The sequence below is a fragment of the Hesperophylax consimilis genome, chromosome 24 (assembly GCF_061612785.1).
Source record: "Hesperophylax consimilis isolate HC1 chromosome 24, BYU_Hcon_1.0, whole genome shotgun sequence".
Lineage (NCBI taxonomy): Eukaryota > Metazoa > Arthropoda > Insecta > Trichoptera > Limnephilidae > Hesperophylax > Hesperophylax consimilis.
This window is the reverse complement of record NC_142859.1, coordinates 2849799-2867156: the sequence shown is the minus strand read 5'-3', so window position 1 is coordinate 2867156 and position 17358 is coordinate 2849799. Positions and strand designations below refer to the sequence as shown.

The window sequence follows — 17358 nt, the reverse complement described above, 5'->3', positions numbered from 1 at the left end:
ATGGAATGTTTACTTTGAATATTAATACTTGAATTTAGTTATATTATTACTAAAAGTTACTATAAATGTTAGGGAACCTTTAATAACGCCTGCTCGCGTCCCCTTTAGAGTTATATCCCAGTTTTCAAGTAGTTGTGATTTAATTCTAATACGATACTGTGAATATAATCCAACTCTTGATATGAACATAGTCGCCGCCACATACTAATTGACATATCGCGTAAGTGACTTAATAAACGAAATTAAAATTAAAAGTGCGTATTTTTCCGTCTCCCCCGACATAATAAATCATGTTTTGAATAAATAAAGCTAAATCCATTTATTTGAAAGTGAAATATTGCGTATTAAGAGTGAAGCGGAATAAGAGAAAAATAATATACATTCTAATATAGTGGTTTAAAAAAGTAGGTAGCTTTATATTTTTATTTTCAGTCGACATCTCTGTCTGAGAACTGACATTCCTGTTCACTTCAAATGAACACTCACGTCAATTTACACCAGAGTTGCGCAATCGCGGCACGTGGGCAGCACTTTTTTCAGTGTAAACTAAATCTAATTTTAGCTTTGCCGGTTTTAAAAAATGTCCAGCCCATATAAAATTTAATTAATAACCCCTTTGTAATTATTACTTAGTAATTGTGCCGGCAGATGCTTAGCTGGAGGTTGCTGATCTACATTGTAGTGCTGTCAACGTTGGCTAAAGAAGAAGGTAGCGCAACGCGGCATAATACCCCAAAAATAAATCACTTTAATACTTTTGGCCGTGATAATTTCAAATCATATCTGATGACAATCTTGGTCATAATTTTAATAACGGTAACCTGCAAAATGTCTATCGTTTTCCTAGTAAAGAAAAATATCCATTCCAGGATAATGTGTTAAAAATGTGCAAATCTGTTCGGTTCGAGAAAAATCTCGACATAAATTAAAAAAATTATCATTGTGAAGGAATATTTATTTTATTTTTATGTTGACTAATATATTTTCTTTAACTCGACGGTGTTGCCGTCATGCTGGGTGAAGTTGGTAATAGCCGTCTTACCAGACAGACATTGACTTTTTCTATGTCATAATGACGTTGTAATCAGTCGGAATCGTTTCTGAATGTGCGGTTTTAGATCGTTTTTTAAAATCAATAATATTAAATTAAAATATTAAAATTACACATTTTTAATGCAATAATCAGAATCAGAAAAATAAAACTCAACGATACGTATAAATACATATTGTATGACTGTCCTCCAGTAAATAATGTCAACTCACCGATACATATAAATACATATTATATGATGGTCCTCCAGTAAATAATGTCAACTCACCGATACAAATAAATACATATTGTATGATAGTCCTCCAGTAAATAATGTCAACTCACTGATACATATAAATACATATTGTATGACTGTCCTCCAGTAAATAATGTCAACTCACCGATACATATAAATACATATTGTATGATAGTCCTCCAGTAAATAATGTCAACTCACTGATACATATAAATACATATTGTATGACTGTCCTCCAGTAAATAATGTCAACTCACCGATAATTATAAATACATATTGTATGACTGTCCTCCAGTAAATAATGTCAACTCACCGATACATATAAATACATATTGTATGATGGTCCTCCAGTAATTAATGTCAACTCACCGATACATATAAATACATATTGTATGACGGTCCTCCAGTAAATAATGTCAATTCACCGATACATATAAATACATATTGTATGATGGTCCTCCAGAAAATAATGTCAACTCACCGATACATATAAATACATATTGTATGATAGTCCTCCAGTAAATAATGTCAACTCACTGATACATATAAATACATATTGTATGACTGTCCTCCAGTAAATAATGTCAACTCACCGATACATATAAATACATATTGTATGACTGTCCTCCAGTAAATAATGTCAACTCACCGATACATATAAATACATATTGTATGATAGTCCTCCAGTAAATAATGTCAACTCACTGATACATATAAATACATATTGTATGACTGTCCTCCAGTAAATAATGTCAACTCACCGATACATATAAATACATATTGTATGACGGTCCTCCAGTAAATAATGTCAATTCACCGATACATATAAATACATATTGTATGATGGTCCTCGAGTAAATAATGTCAACTCACCTATACATATAAATACATATTGTATGATAGTCCTCCAGTAAATAATGTCAACTCACCGATACATATAAATACATATTGTATGATGGTCCTCCAGTAAATAATGTCAACTCACCGATACATATAAATACATATTGTATGACTGTCCTCCAGTAAATAATGTCAACTCACCGATACATATAAATACATATTGTATGACTGTCCTCCAGTAAATAATGTCAACTCACCGATACATATAAATACATATTGTATGATAGTCCTCCAGTAAATAATGTCAACTCACCGATACATATAAATACATATTGTATGATAGTCCTCCAGTAAATAATGTCAACTCACCGATACATATAAATACATATTGTATGATAGTCCTCCAGTAAATAATGTCAACTCACCGATACATATAAATACATATTGTATGATGGTCCTCCAGTAAATAATGTAAACTCACCGATACATATAAATACATATTGTATGACTGTCCTCCAGTAAATAATGTCAACTCACCGATACATATAAATACATATTGTATGATAGTCCTCCAGTAAATAATGTCAACTCACCGATACATATAAATACATATTGTATGATAGTCCTCCAGTAAATAATGTCAACTCACCGATACATATAAATACTTATTGTATGATAGTCCTCCAGTAAATAATGTCAACTCACCGATACATATAAATACATATTGTATGATGGTCCTCCAGTAAATAATGTAAACTCACCGATACATATAAATACATATTGTATGACTGTCCTCCAGTAAATAATGTCAACTCACCGATACATATAAATACATATTGTATGATAGTCCTCCAGTAAATAATGTCAACTCACCGATATATATATAAATACATATTGTATGACGGTCCTCCAGTAAATAATGTCAACTCACCGATACATATAAATACATATTGTATGATGGTTCTCCAGTAAATAATGTCAACTCACCGATACATATAAATACATATTGTATGATAGTCCTCCAGTAAATAATGTCAACTCACCGATACATATAAATACATATAGTATGATGGTTCTCCAGTAAATAATGTCAACTCACCGCACACACAACTCGTGTCACAAATCAAAATGCATGTTTTGCAAATAAAAGTATATGTAAAAATACATAATATTGTATGACGGTCTGTCAGGCCCTCTAGTAAATATGTCTTCGTTTGCGGCTCTTGTTTCAAGAAGTCTGGGAATCCCTGATTTACACCAAGTTTTTAACACGCGTGCTGAGGTTACTGATAATAATATATCCCAATTGAATTTTTCAGGAGGACATGCTGTGAATTTTTTTTTTCGAAAAAAAAGTTTCTAACTGTCTATGTCTTGTTATGGTAAATATACAGAAATAGTTAAACGCTTAATACGCACATTTTGTTATGGTAAAGATAAAGATACAGAAAATAGGTAAACGCTTAATACGCACATTTTGTTATGGTAAATATACAGAAAATAGGTAAACGCTTCAAACGCACATTTTTTTAAAACACTTTGTTTCAGTTAGATAATAATGAGAAGAAATAAGTATTTCGTTTTCCAGATATTTGAAAATGGTGCATTCTGGTAGATCTTTCGTAAAAATAATGGAAAATTTGACTTCTTCGAGCCGTGTTCTAACACAATAATATTGAAGTAATGCTTTTAGGCTAGTTTTTTTTTCTTTTCTTAATTAAAACCAAACTAAGGACACATTTTAGGAGCATAAGTTTATATTTTGGGTTAATAAGATATGAAAAAATTTACCCAAAACTTTCGCGTCAATAACAAATGGTCGCTAAATGAAAAGTCAATTTTAATTTTAATAAAATAACTATTAAAAAGCATTACTTTACATTTCCTTAAACTGAAATACTTATCATTATTATTTAACACTATGAGATATCTTCCTTAAACTGAAATACTAATCTAACCACTACGAGGTATTTTCCTTAAACTGAAATACTTATCATTATTATCTAACCACCACGAGATACTTTCCTTAAACTTAAATACTTATCATTATTATCTAACCACTACTAGGTGTTTTCCTTAAACTGAAATACTTATCATTATTATCAAACCAATACTAGGTATTTTCCTTAAACTGAAATACTTATCATTATAATCTAACCACTACGAGGTATTTTCTTTAAACTGAAATACTTATCATTATTATCTAACCACCACGAGATACTTTCCTTAAACTTAAATACTTATCATTATTATCTAACCACTACTAGGTGTTTTCCTTAAACTGAAATACTTATCATTATTATCAAACCAATACTAGGTATTTTCCTTAAACTGAAATACTTATCATTATAATCTAACCACTACGAGGTATTTTCCTTAAACTGAAATACTTATCATTATTATCTAACCACTATTTTTTTATTTAAAAATGCGTACTAAGCGTATCCCTATTTTCTGTATATTTACCGCTGCTTTTTCTAATTTTGCAGAAAAATTCTTGCACTACATATAATAAGCTCTGGCGATAGAAAATATGTGTGGAATTTCTACGTTAGTAATAATTTATTATCTATAAGATTGATCCGATGTGGGTTTGTGTATGTGATATTACAATCCTCGGAAAATGTGTAGAAACTTTTATCCTTGAATTCATGTGACAAAAACTAGATTTCAAACAATCTATCTTCTCTTCTGTACAAGAAATAAAATTTTCCCGAAGTGGCAGTGAAGTTCGTTTCAAATCTACAGTTTTATTTCCAGATTGACAGCAGGAAGGTCACCGTCTACGCGTGATTTATAAGTATCCCATTCCCTTTTCCCACCCCTTAAAGTAGAGTTTTTTTTTATATGTGAAACCGCACAAGAGTCCCAACTGCTCCCAACCGTCTGGACCAAGTGAGTCTATGGCATACCGAATTAGGGTATGTTGTGAGGCTGAAGGTAATGGCGAGGGTAAGGAGATGAGAAAAAATGTGTACCTGCCTACTCAGATCTGGTCGCTAACACGGCTAAAGCCAATTCAATCGACGTTTCAATTCTAAATGGTGGTTTTACACTAGGGTTATACTGAGAGTTCCAGAACATGCCGCAAATATAGTACACATAATTTTAATAATAAATTTTGAAACAACACAAATTAATCACATAAAATTTACTTCGGGATTTGAAACCCGCGACTTGTCCGATACATTGTAAAATATGCAAGAAATTTGACTTAAAAAATTGATCTTCTATGTATGTGGGTAGTTACTAAACTTTTTCAGAATTCTTTTCATTGCATAAGTGGATAATTAAGTTTTTTTGCATTCTTGACAGGTAAGCATGTTTTTTTTTTAATCTGTGCTTCTCAATATAAAATGTTGTGATGATGATGTTTTTTTTGCATCAAATCGAAACAGGCGGCCGGCATCATGTGGGAATTTCAGCTTCATCTATACAAGCATAGGGACTGCATAATTACGAATTGCATCGATTATTACATTGAATACCTACCCTTTTTATCTGATTATTCATATTCTGTAGTAAGAAATTTTATGGGTCTCGCGCTCATAATGATAAAGAACCTATAAGGTCGATCCATTAAATACCTTTCTGTTAAACACTTAAAGCTCCTTAGTAAGCGTTCAAAAAGAAGAATGCGATGGTTTGAAAGGGAGATATGTCAATACGAATGTTAGAGGGAGCGCGCTAATAATAAAAAACGATAATAATTTAGCTAAAATTAAGAAAATATTTAATAAAAAAAGACTAACTTACAATACACCAAAAATCTCTGCACAAATTCCTATGTTGTCTTTATGTAAAGATGCACTGTGAATTATTTCATACCTATAAAATATATATAAATAAAAATTTTCGTTTGTTCAAAATCTTAAATCTTCGAAAGTTCTTCACCTATTGCTTTGAAATTTTAACAGAACGTTGCATTCTAATATGCGTGTATTTGTATATATTACATAGATGTAACCTGTGATAATTATCAAACCTGCTTTTTTGAAAAATAGCGCCATCTGTTGGACGTAAAAGCAACACGCGCAAATAAAGAAAACGCGCGCTTCTTTATCTGCACTGATAGACCGTGCTACAGCGACGCGTGGCAGGGTACAGCTAGTATTAAAAAACAGAACAAAATGGGGTACTTAACGATTTTTTTTCTGTCGAGGGAATCTCATATAATTACCATTTCGGCTTTACAAATTTACAGATATTATCTTCAAAAATAATATATATTTTTAAGGGAACTTAAAAACCTGTTCAAGAGAAATATTTTATAAATCGGTAGGAATTCGGAATGCGGGGGCTTTAAGGGTGTACTTTTTTCCTCAAAGACAAGGTTTATTTGAATGTGATCGTATTTCCTCTTCATTGGATCCCTTTTATCGTTGTTTTGCCACTTGGTCCCGTGGTATCCGTACATCCCTTGAGGGAAACCAATTCCCTCTCCCAATACTAGCACAGCCATTTATCATTCTGACTTTACCATAATTTATTGATGGGTTTGCTAAGGAATAATACGTTAGCTGGCTTGAAAAAATACGTGAAATAATGATACAATATTATTGTTACGTGTATTGTTCTCTCAGCAACTTTAATCCCCTAAATATATTCAAATACATAATAGGTTAGGTAGGTGTGTGGAATACTTGAGACGAAAAAATAATTGTGAAAATCTCTAACATGTATGGGTACGTAGTATTAAGTTAGTTTGAGGTTCAATGTATACCAATTGCTGCGACCTTAATTTTTATTTGTTTAAATTATTTTTCGAGGTGCATTCAAGCGATTCAAGCCTTCGCTCAGGAGGAAAAATACTGTCCTAACTAAAGTTGTTCGGTAAAACAAATGACAAAAATGCCATTCTGACAAAAAGGCTAAAATAAACAGAGGTATCGTATATTTTGCCATTTCGTTGTTTTTCTTCACATTTGGTATTTTTAAATATTTTTGTAAATTTTTGCTCAATTTAACTCTTAATATTTTTGCGATTTTTGGTCATCGAGATATTGTTCAAATATTTTCGATTTTCGGACATTTTGGCAAATATATAATATTTTTTAATAAATTTCGCCATCGTGGTAATTTCTGTCTTTATTTTATTTTTAATGCCGCTAATATACGTTTCCGCAACGCATTGGGAAATTAAAATATAATACAGCAGACTGGAAAATTAAAGGATAAACGATAGTTGAGATTGAAACAATTAAACTGCAGTATAGCGGTAAGGGACAGCAAAATTAAGGACTCCCGAGACACACGTCGAACTTGGACAAAGGGAATTTCAAGATATCCCATGAAATTCTATTGTGTAAACAATACGAGAGTAGGACAATAAAGACACCAATTCATATTGTATTGGTCAATTAGTCAACATGGCTAAGATAGAGATATTTGGATTAAGAAAAAACGTTAAATTTAACGACAGAACGATTAAACAGAGATTTATTAGAAGAATCGAAAAAATAAAAGTTTAAATAAAAGGAGACAATGTTTGGAGGAGTTATGAAACTGTGAGAAAGTCCAACCTACTTGCAGGGTCAAATTAGAAAATAAAATCGGAGAAAGCGTTTAAAAGAAATGAAAAAAAAAGAGAATTTTTTAAAATAAACATGTAGAATAAAATAACATCATTGAAAATTGATGAAAAAAGTGAATGGACACGCTGGATATATATTAATATCAATAAGTACATAGATTATGCGAAAGGAAATACAGGAAAACACTAAAGTTTTGTTTTCTAAGTGAAATTTAAAGGGGAAGCGATACATTGGAAGGAAGGTGCAAAAGGGACATATTTATAAAGATCAGCAGAGTTTGCAGAGAAAACTCTATTCTGGGTTCATTTACCAATCAATAAAATTTCTGTGTTTACTAACAACTAAATAAAACTTCGAATGAAAAACTGGGTATATTATTTATTTGTTATAAGCATTTACTTTGTGGCTCGTCATAATTTACAATAAAAGATATAAATTTGTTTTGGACCACTTTAATTTTAATTGTACTCTACCGGTTTCGAAAGCACCCTTCCTTCGTCAGGAGAGTATTAAAACTAACCTATGACACAAAATGTTGACAGATATATACACAAAAAATATAATTTAGGTGTTTGAGTGGGAGGTTAACAAAGGGGGACGGGTAATTGGGGGAATTGCAGCAATAACAGAGCGGTTTACTAATAACCAAATTAATTTATCGTTTAGTCCCATTCTAGATATATTTCCAGTAAACCGCTCTGTTATTGCTGGAATTCCCCCAATTACCCGTCCCCCTTTGTTAACCTCCCACTCAAACACCTAAATTATATTTTTTGTGTATATATCTGTCAACATTTTGTGTCATAGGTTAGTTTTAATATTCTCCTGACGAAGGAAGGGTGCTTCCGAAACCGGTAGAGTACAATTAAAATTAAAGTGGTCTAAAACAAATTCATATCTTTTATTGGGATTATTATTGATAATTCAATGTATGTCAAATGTTAGTATGTATTTCTTAATGAATGTTTATAACAGGTTATGTGCACTCCATTAATTACTACGGCAGAGGAGTTAGTTAGAATTCATGTCTAGAATCGAAATCAGAACAGGGTTACTACCTTCCTTATTTATATTTAACTAATCTTCCTAGATTAGTTCTATTAAATATAAATTTGGTTTAGTCCTTGAATCTTTCAATAGCTGAGATTTTACTCAATCTACTTTCAAAAGAATAGGGGTTACCACACAAACAAAGTACACTACTCTTACATACCTTAAATAAATAATAAAAAAACACACAACGTTAGGTGAGAAATAATTGTAAAAGAAAACCATGAAGGTCTTATTTACTATGTGAAAAATCATGGGGGCTCGTGGAAGGTAGTTTAGGAAATTTATTTTATTTATTTATTTATTTAACGCCCAGAGGGCTTTTACGTGGTTGGTAGTATAATTTTAATTTAACAGATACTTTGAAACATAAAAAAAAAGAATAAAATTACATTTGATAAAAGCTATGCAACAAGTCATACAAACACAACAAACAAAAACAGAAAATTACAGCGTTTTGTAGGTTTACATGATGTGTTTAGGAGTATTGTTGGAATAAATGTTTTAAATGATCCACAAAACTTGCCAAGTTGGTCTTGAATATGTCAACATCACCCAAGTAATGATTTCCCATGGTGTGAAGTCGTTGTATCGGAGAGTGGGCAATGTAGTTACGCTTATGTGTGCTGTTGTAGAATATTGTATTTTGTCGTGTTGTTACTGTGGGCGTATGTATGTTTATAAGTTGCAGGAGTTCACAACAGTCGAATTTAGAGTTAAGTATTTTGAATAAGAACGTTAAATCGTTTATGTTACGTCTATCTTCTAATGTATGTATTTTTAGAGTATTTAATAAGAAATTTTATTTTAAGTCTTCGACAGGGATATTTAATTCGAAATTTATAAAAGGTAGAAATTTTTTTTGTATTCGAAAATAAATAAATGCATACGAAGTATGCTAAAAGGGTTGTTGACAAGGAGAGTCATCCCTTAAATTAGACAGCAGAGATTAGGGTCATTACATTAGCGTCGTGAGTCAGAAGGGTATAAACAATTACCCCCCCCCCCCCCCCCCCACTTTACTAAAAGATTCTAAAGAAGATAAAACAAGTTAGGAGCTTCAATTCATTAGTTTAGATGAGTAAAAGATTATTTCTTTGAAAAAATTATTTAATTCCATGGGGAAATACTTGGCTATTCAGATCTAGTTACCAAACATGGCTAAAGCCATTCCAAGCAACATTTGTTATTTGAATGATTGGCTCCGACCGTGTTTTCAGCATCCATACACTATTGTGACCAGTGACCGGCACCCACATTTTCAGCATCATTTAGATTGTTACCTTCCTGAGGACGGGAGGAAGTGACAGTTGTTGATGAAGGCAGAGTTACAGGTTTTTGAATCTATGTTTTGTAATGTAATAGTTGCGATGAGTGTAGCGCCCTTCGTGGCAGCAGGACGCGTCCTAACGCTTCCTCCAACCGCTTTGTGTTTTTTTAGTATTTTCAAGGGAAATGAGGCAACATCCCTTTGAAATTATTTTTAAAATCAATCAATCAACATTTGAACTTAAATAAAAATAAACTTTATCATTATTAGAACTTTATAATATGTGATTTGAGTGCAGTGTTTTAAAAGTGAATATTCGGAAATTCGCTCAAAAATATTGGACATTAGAAACGAGCGGCGATCGGTAAATGCACCCCAGATGTTTTCAACAATATTCTCGGAAATTGGGCAAGTTTGGACCCTGGCGAGTTTTTTTTACTAAGTCCAGGGTAATTTATTACCCGACCGTCGCTTTTTATTGCGAGCAGAATCAGTGGCGTAGCTAGGTAACCAAGGGCCCTGGGGCAAATTAAAAAATGGGGCCCCACTGCTATGTAAACTGATTAGGTTTATAAAAATATGAAATATACAAACACTTTCAAAATGCTTAGCTACTTAAGCTCTTTTTTGTGCACTGCAGATTGCAGGGCAGGTAATAAAAATATTAAACAGTAACAACATAAATTACAATTCATACTTGGCGTAGGTTTGGCTAATAAAACGAAATAGAGAAGATTCAAGGGTTTATTATATAAAGGTCGGGCCTACCAACTGACTAAATAACAATTATATTTACAATTTTTTCCTAGTTTTCGCAAAAGTATCAATGACTTCGTTTAAATCCAGGCTTGATGCGGTTTTGTTTTCAATTGCTATTAGCGATAAATGTCGGAGTCGAGTTTGGCCCATCTTATTTCTTAAATATTTTTTTATTATTTTTTATTTGCTAAATGACGTTTCAGCTGCTGCAGAAGTGACAGGAGTTGTAAAGAATAATAACATTGCTGTAAATACTTCCGTTAGGTCGCATTCTACAACTCCATATTTGCTCATTATTTTCTTACATAATTGGTGAACAGTCCATGCTTGAGTTAGTTGAGGTAAAACTAGATGGTAAATATTAATAAATTGAAGTGAAAAACTAGGGCCTATTATATCTGAATATTTTCTTTGGAATTCGTCACACTTTTGTAATAAAGTTGCTTCATCAACATGTAAATAAATATGTTGGTGTTAGAAAATCGAATATATGACAGACTGAACTCATATCAATAAAACGTGTATCTAATTGAGATATTACTATGTCTAGTACATTATTGAAAATCTAAATTTTAAATATTTTTTCTCGGTTTGGAAATCGGTGATCAGCAGCTAATTCATCAAAATGTTTTTTTTAACTTTTCTTTGTCTTTTTTCTTGAAAATGGATATCAATACCATATTTTCTTACAGTTTCACTGGCTTTGCACTTGAATAATTCGAAATCATTTCTATAAATTTGCAACTTTGCTTTGGTCTCTGCTAAAACTTTACTCGCCTCGCCCAAATTGATGTCGCATTTTTGTAAAGTTTTGGATGAATAATTGATGTCGTTCAATACACTATGCATGAATTCGCAAAGCAACGCGAACTCGAAATTTAGCATTTTTGTTTTAATACTCTCTGCTTCACTACGCTCATCTTTATTAGGACTCTTTAGAACTATTTCTGATAATGCTTTGATAATATCAAAATAACGAAGTTTTATTGCAGATATCGTATTGACCCTACTGGACCATCTAGTCGGATTTAGTTTTTTTAGAGTGGTGTCCGATTCGCCAGTGAATTTTGACAGTAGATCCCAACGTTTGATGCTGTTTCCTGAATTTAGCTGAATTTAGGGGAATTCCCTGAGCATAACTTTTGAATTTCTCTCAACTGAGTTGTCATGATTAAAGTGGGGTTGCAAGTTGCAACCTGTCATATTTATTTTGAAAATGGGAGAAATTTCCAAAAGTTCAGTTCGATCGAGATTTCTGGTAAGGATTCGAAGGCCCCCTGAGCTTGAGGGCCCCGGGGCACTGCCCCGCGTAGCCCCTAGGTAGCTACGCCGCTGAGCAGAATGCACCACTTCAACAATTACCAGGAACAGGATTACATGGAGATAAATGATGGACTTGCCGAACGTCACAGCGGTGCTGCCAGGGTCTCTTATCTATGTGAGGTGTCAGCGCTTTATTAGCAGCAGATACATACCTGGGCGCTGTTGTTGGACGGGGTGGACCCTCTTACTGCAGCAGCTGATCCAGTTCCTTCACCACCTAGGATTCTTGCTGCAGAGTCTCCTAGTGTCTCGATAGTGTGTCAGCGCTTTATTAGCAGCAGACACATACCTGGACGGATGACGAACCTCGTGCTGGCACTGTTGGTGGACGCGGTGGACTCTTTCGCCGCAGCAGCTGGCCCAGTTTCTTCACCACCTAGGATTCTTGATGCAGAGTCTGCATCTTCTATCTTTGTGTCACCTGTTCCTATACTTCATTTTACTTAACTTAACTTCACTCTATTTTTGTAATATTTATATTTTCTGTAATACCTGCATCAACTGTAAAGCGCCCCTGAGGTGATATCTCACAAAAGCGGCGCTATACAAATTATCCAATAAATAAATAAATACTGAAAAAAAATTATAAAAAAACTAACTTTTATTTACTGACCTATTTATTATTCAAATAATTACATTTCACTTGGTGTATATTTACAACAAAAAGTTATATAATATTAATATCATACAATATTTATGTTCATTTACATTTAAGAAACAAAGATATTAGATAAATTTTAATATGTAATTATTGTAAATGAATACAATACGTAATACATATTTTGTAAAAAAAATTTGCAAAGATGCATTATTTATTCAAATATAAAAGTGAATAATTTCTAGCTACAAAATAAAAAATTTAGCAATATTTGTGATGTTATGTGAACAATTTATTTTATTGGTTTATTTAAATATTTGTGACATTTTCTTTTTTATGTAAGCTTTTAATCATAGAAAGCTAGAAATATCAAGATTTTATAATATTTCAATATTTAACAATTTCAGAACACACTCTGTAAATCCTTGAGGTAGACTTGAAATATAAGAAACCTATAAATGATATATTTGGCTGTTAATTGTCGATAAACATTATAATACAATAATACATGAACAGATTCAGTTTTGAGTCTTTTAAAATAAATATTATCTACTTTCGTACATTTAAAAATGGGCGGTATAAATCTTAATTTATTAATATATTCTTCACCTTAAGAATATTATTTGTGACATAATTGGTACGTCTCATATAAGAGCCTTAGGCATTTATGGTGAGTCTCACATATGAGACAGTTGTGATGTAAAGGTTAACATATAAATAACATTAACCATTTCGAAATGGGTCATATTCTAAAAAACTGTGTGGAAAAACATTTATTTATAGACTTATTGACATTGGATCCATATCCAAAGATCAACCAAAAAATACAGTTAAAATGTTTAATATTCTGACAAAATTACATGTTGAAATGATAAATATTCTGACAAAATTAATATTCTATGTTTTTAGGTATCTAATTATTATCAACTGACTAAAAATATTTTAATAAAAGCATTTATTTATAGAGCTCCTAAAACTATAACAAAAAGTAACATATTATGTAAATTATAATATTTAGAATCTGTATCCTACGGATTCTTTAGAATAAATATTTAATTAATCAATCAACTATTTACTTTATAAATAGAACCTAATGCCGATTCATTTTTTTTGTAAATTGGGTGTAACAAAATTTTATACTAAAAATATTATGAGTATTAGAAAAATGGTAAAATTGTTAATATTATGTTGCCAAATTCTTATTTTTATACTGTCTATTCAATGGAAACTTTTTTAACCCATCGCATCCTAACCCGATATCTCTGAAGGGTTAAGAACATATTTATGACATCTAACGGTCAAAATTGCAAAAGAAAAACTTCTTTATTATTAAAGATTATTTTGCTCATATACATTTTTTAGTAATTAAGGTTTTATCCCATTTTTCAACAAAGTTAATAATTATTTAAGTTTTGAAATCCTAAACATCTCAGTAGGTACTACTATTAGGTAACTGATCAATTTTTTATAGAAAATTTATTGACTTTGTTACGAAAGCTCATGGAATGAAACAAAAACAAAAGAAGACAGAAGTTTATTTCTAAGCTTTGTTTCACACATAGCAAAACTGCCCGGCACGGGGAAAACGGTAAAAACAAACGATAAAATTTCAAACGGTACCCGGCTTGCACCCGAACCCAGCTAACTAGTAGACCAGTGATGGTATCTGTGGGGAATTTTCCTTAATGCATCGACCCGGTTACACATACAACTCAGCGCCCTTTAGCCGGCAGCCGGACGGCATTGTCTGGCACGCGTGAAATAAGGCTAAAATTACCTAAGCACAGATTAAAATAATCATTTTTAACTCAATTATCAGATTCTTAATGATTATCCCAATCTTTGGGCTTCTGCGGAATAAGAAAAGAATACATTGAAATGTAAGCATTTTAAAAATGATTTGCCTGTGGTAACGGTTTCAAATTCAATTATGAATTAACATTGGTTCCTTTTTAACTTCTTATTTAAAACTATAATATTACACGCAACTCCTTTACTAATCCACAAAATAAAACTAAACTAAAACCCATTTTGTTTTAGATCATTTCTGAATCCTTGGCATTAAGTAAAAAAGGAAAAACTATAACTACAATAATTTCATATTATTTACAATAGTTTTTTTCTATGGGTAAATTTCTTATTTCAAATAAGATTTAATTATATTGGTTCAAATACTTAGAACAAAACCATTTTCAATTCTCTAAACGATAATATTATTTAAAAAAAACATATTTATATTAAATAAGAAATAATCATTTGTTCAAAAAAGTTATGTTAAGATTAAGTATTTATAACTAAGGTAATTCTTCATTAACAATTATTTGTAATTACTTCGTTGTAAACTTCTCTTAGAATTAATTAAATTAAATTGTCTTTATTCGTTGAATTTGATTGCACAGTCACATATTAATAACATACACAACATAATTCTTTTATTACTAAACACAAAGAAGATTAAAGTTTTACCAAAACAGGATATCGACCGAAAGGGCACTAATGTGCCAAGTCACTGAAGATGAATAAATTGTTCAGGAGAGAAATTTTAAAGAAGATGTAAAACTCAAAAAAATTATGAAGAATCATTGAAATCACCGCGTACGTGTGATAAGTGCGAAATTATGAAGAATCATTGAAATCACGATGTACGTGTGACAAGTGCAAATATTTTGTTAAATTTGTTGTGATTTATTAATTTATTCAGCACCCAAAAATGTTCGAAGATGGGTTGCCTGGTTTTTAAACTGCACCTTTTACAGAAGTTTTGGTACGTAATTCACAGAATTTTGAAGATCGCGGTTTGAGAATTTTTGTCATTGCAAACTTTATACATTTTCCCAACTACCTGCATGGAATTTATAGATAAGATATATATACCTATAGTATTACTTGAGTTAGTAGACTAAAAAGTAATATTTAGGGTTATTTTGAGTGCTGGCCCTTAAAAACCCTTAAAAACCCTTAGGTATAAATTGAAGAAATTTTAGATTTATCTTAAAACATATTGAGGAAATTCCAAAATCTGTAAGAATGCATAGTTATAATAACGAGTTTCCAGAGTGAAATTTGCCTAAAAGAACCTTTTACTTTACACATTGATGTATTATATTTAGATGAGACATGAAGCGGAAATAAAGGTTTCACTTTTGTATGTCCAATTAGTCCGATTTCCTCCAACACTACCAACGCTCTAACGCCGAACGACCGGAAAATATTAACCCGGTCTATCTGCACCAATTACCGTGTTCTAACAGTGGAATTCATTTTGACAAGATATTAGGACGCAATAGCTTATCTAATTGTATAGCTCTATGACTACAACACCTTGAAATTGTGATATTACTTGGCATTCGTTATAAAACGTATCAAATTCTTTCAAAACTGGCCCCTAAAAGACATATTGCCACTGTAGAAACAACTAATATGTATGATCATTTTTTAGACACGAGTTATAAATATGACGCATATAATATACATTATGTCACATTTGTTTTTGAAGGGTTAAAAAAATTAAATGAAATTCACAAAATATGCTGTTTTGGTAATACTATCTATCAATCAATAATTCTGTTTTTTATAACTATTTAGGCTGGTTATTATAATCAACGTAAACCCTGACAACCTCTCCCTCGTACTTCCTTTGCGATGGCATGAAGTAGAAGTCGGGGTTGACATTCTGAGCCCCGTGTGGGTGGTGCTGTGGCTGGGAATGTTCGCGGTCCCGTTGTTGGGAATGTTCGCGATCCCGTTGCTGGGAATGTTCGCGGTCTCGATCCCGTGGCTGGGTGTGCTGGGAATGCTGGTGGGGCTGCCTGGGCCGGCCCTGTCCTGGCTGGCGGGGCAGGGAGTAAGCTGCCCGGTCATTGGCGGATGGATAACTAGAAAAAAAAGTTACAACATTTTAGGTATCCTCATGGCCTATATCATCTTTGGTGAAGCTAAATGGAGGGTCTTTTTGAGGAGAGGAAGGATTGAACATGGGTCTTAAAGAGACCAATGTTGTAGGAGGTAGGAAACAGATTGAACAACCCATCCTCATGTGACAAATGTCAACAATGTACAAATGTTTGGCGCGCCTTTGGCATGTTTCCCAACTATGTACTGTGCCGAAGGGATCAATGCTAGTTTGTCGGGGCATCTTCCATTGAAATACTAGTGGAACAAGGAGAGCATTCCCACCTGATGGGGAATCAGGTAGAACCCCTGAGGGGGTTTTTTTCAAGAATTTTGGGGCTCCGTAAGAGGTGGCTTCTAAATTCAACAGTCTGGTGCACTTACAATTTGTACAAGGTCAGCAGTTGTGGACTATTACTGTACAGTATGTCCAGTTTTTGAGAGGATAACTTGACTCTGGCTTCGAGCTCCTGTACCTGAACTGGTTACTTAGAGTTAAGTACATTGAGCAACATATTAATTCTGAATCTATCTGAATTTCTAATATTATCTATTCCACTCCGGAATGAGGTGCAAATATGTAATTGTTTAATTTATTTAGATTCCATTTGAGAAAAATTCACAAAAATAAAATAAAGTGCCTAAACTGAGTCCAGAATAGCGTTGAAATTTTTATGGATTTTTCCATACAACTATAGTGCAGAGAAACAGAGCAAAACAGAGTTTGTGGTGAAACCTAGGGAGATTTCAAACCCAAATTCTGAAGATCGGTTTGCGTCCCCCATATTATATATTATATAATGTGCG

General features: G+C 32.4%; 1 protein-coding gene across 4 annotated transcripts in view; it reads right to left on the bottom strand.

Annotated features, from left to right (window-relative positions):
* Positions 1-12916: 12916 nt before the first annotated feature.
* The window catches only part of nahoda (DOMON-like domain-containing protein nahoda), a 61735-nt gene continuing 57293 nt past the window's right edge, over positions 12917-17358 (bottom strand). For all 4 annotated transcript variants that reach the window (XM_089646518.1, XM_089646519.1, XM_089646521.1 and 1 more), the window contains one exon: positions 12917-16535. In XM_089646518.1, the coding sequence (XP_089502644.1) occupies positions 16238-16535 (298 nt within the window). In that variant the 3' untranslated portion in view covers positions 12917-16237. The remainder of the gene's footprint in view (positions 16536-17358) is intronic.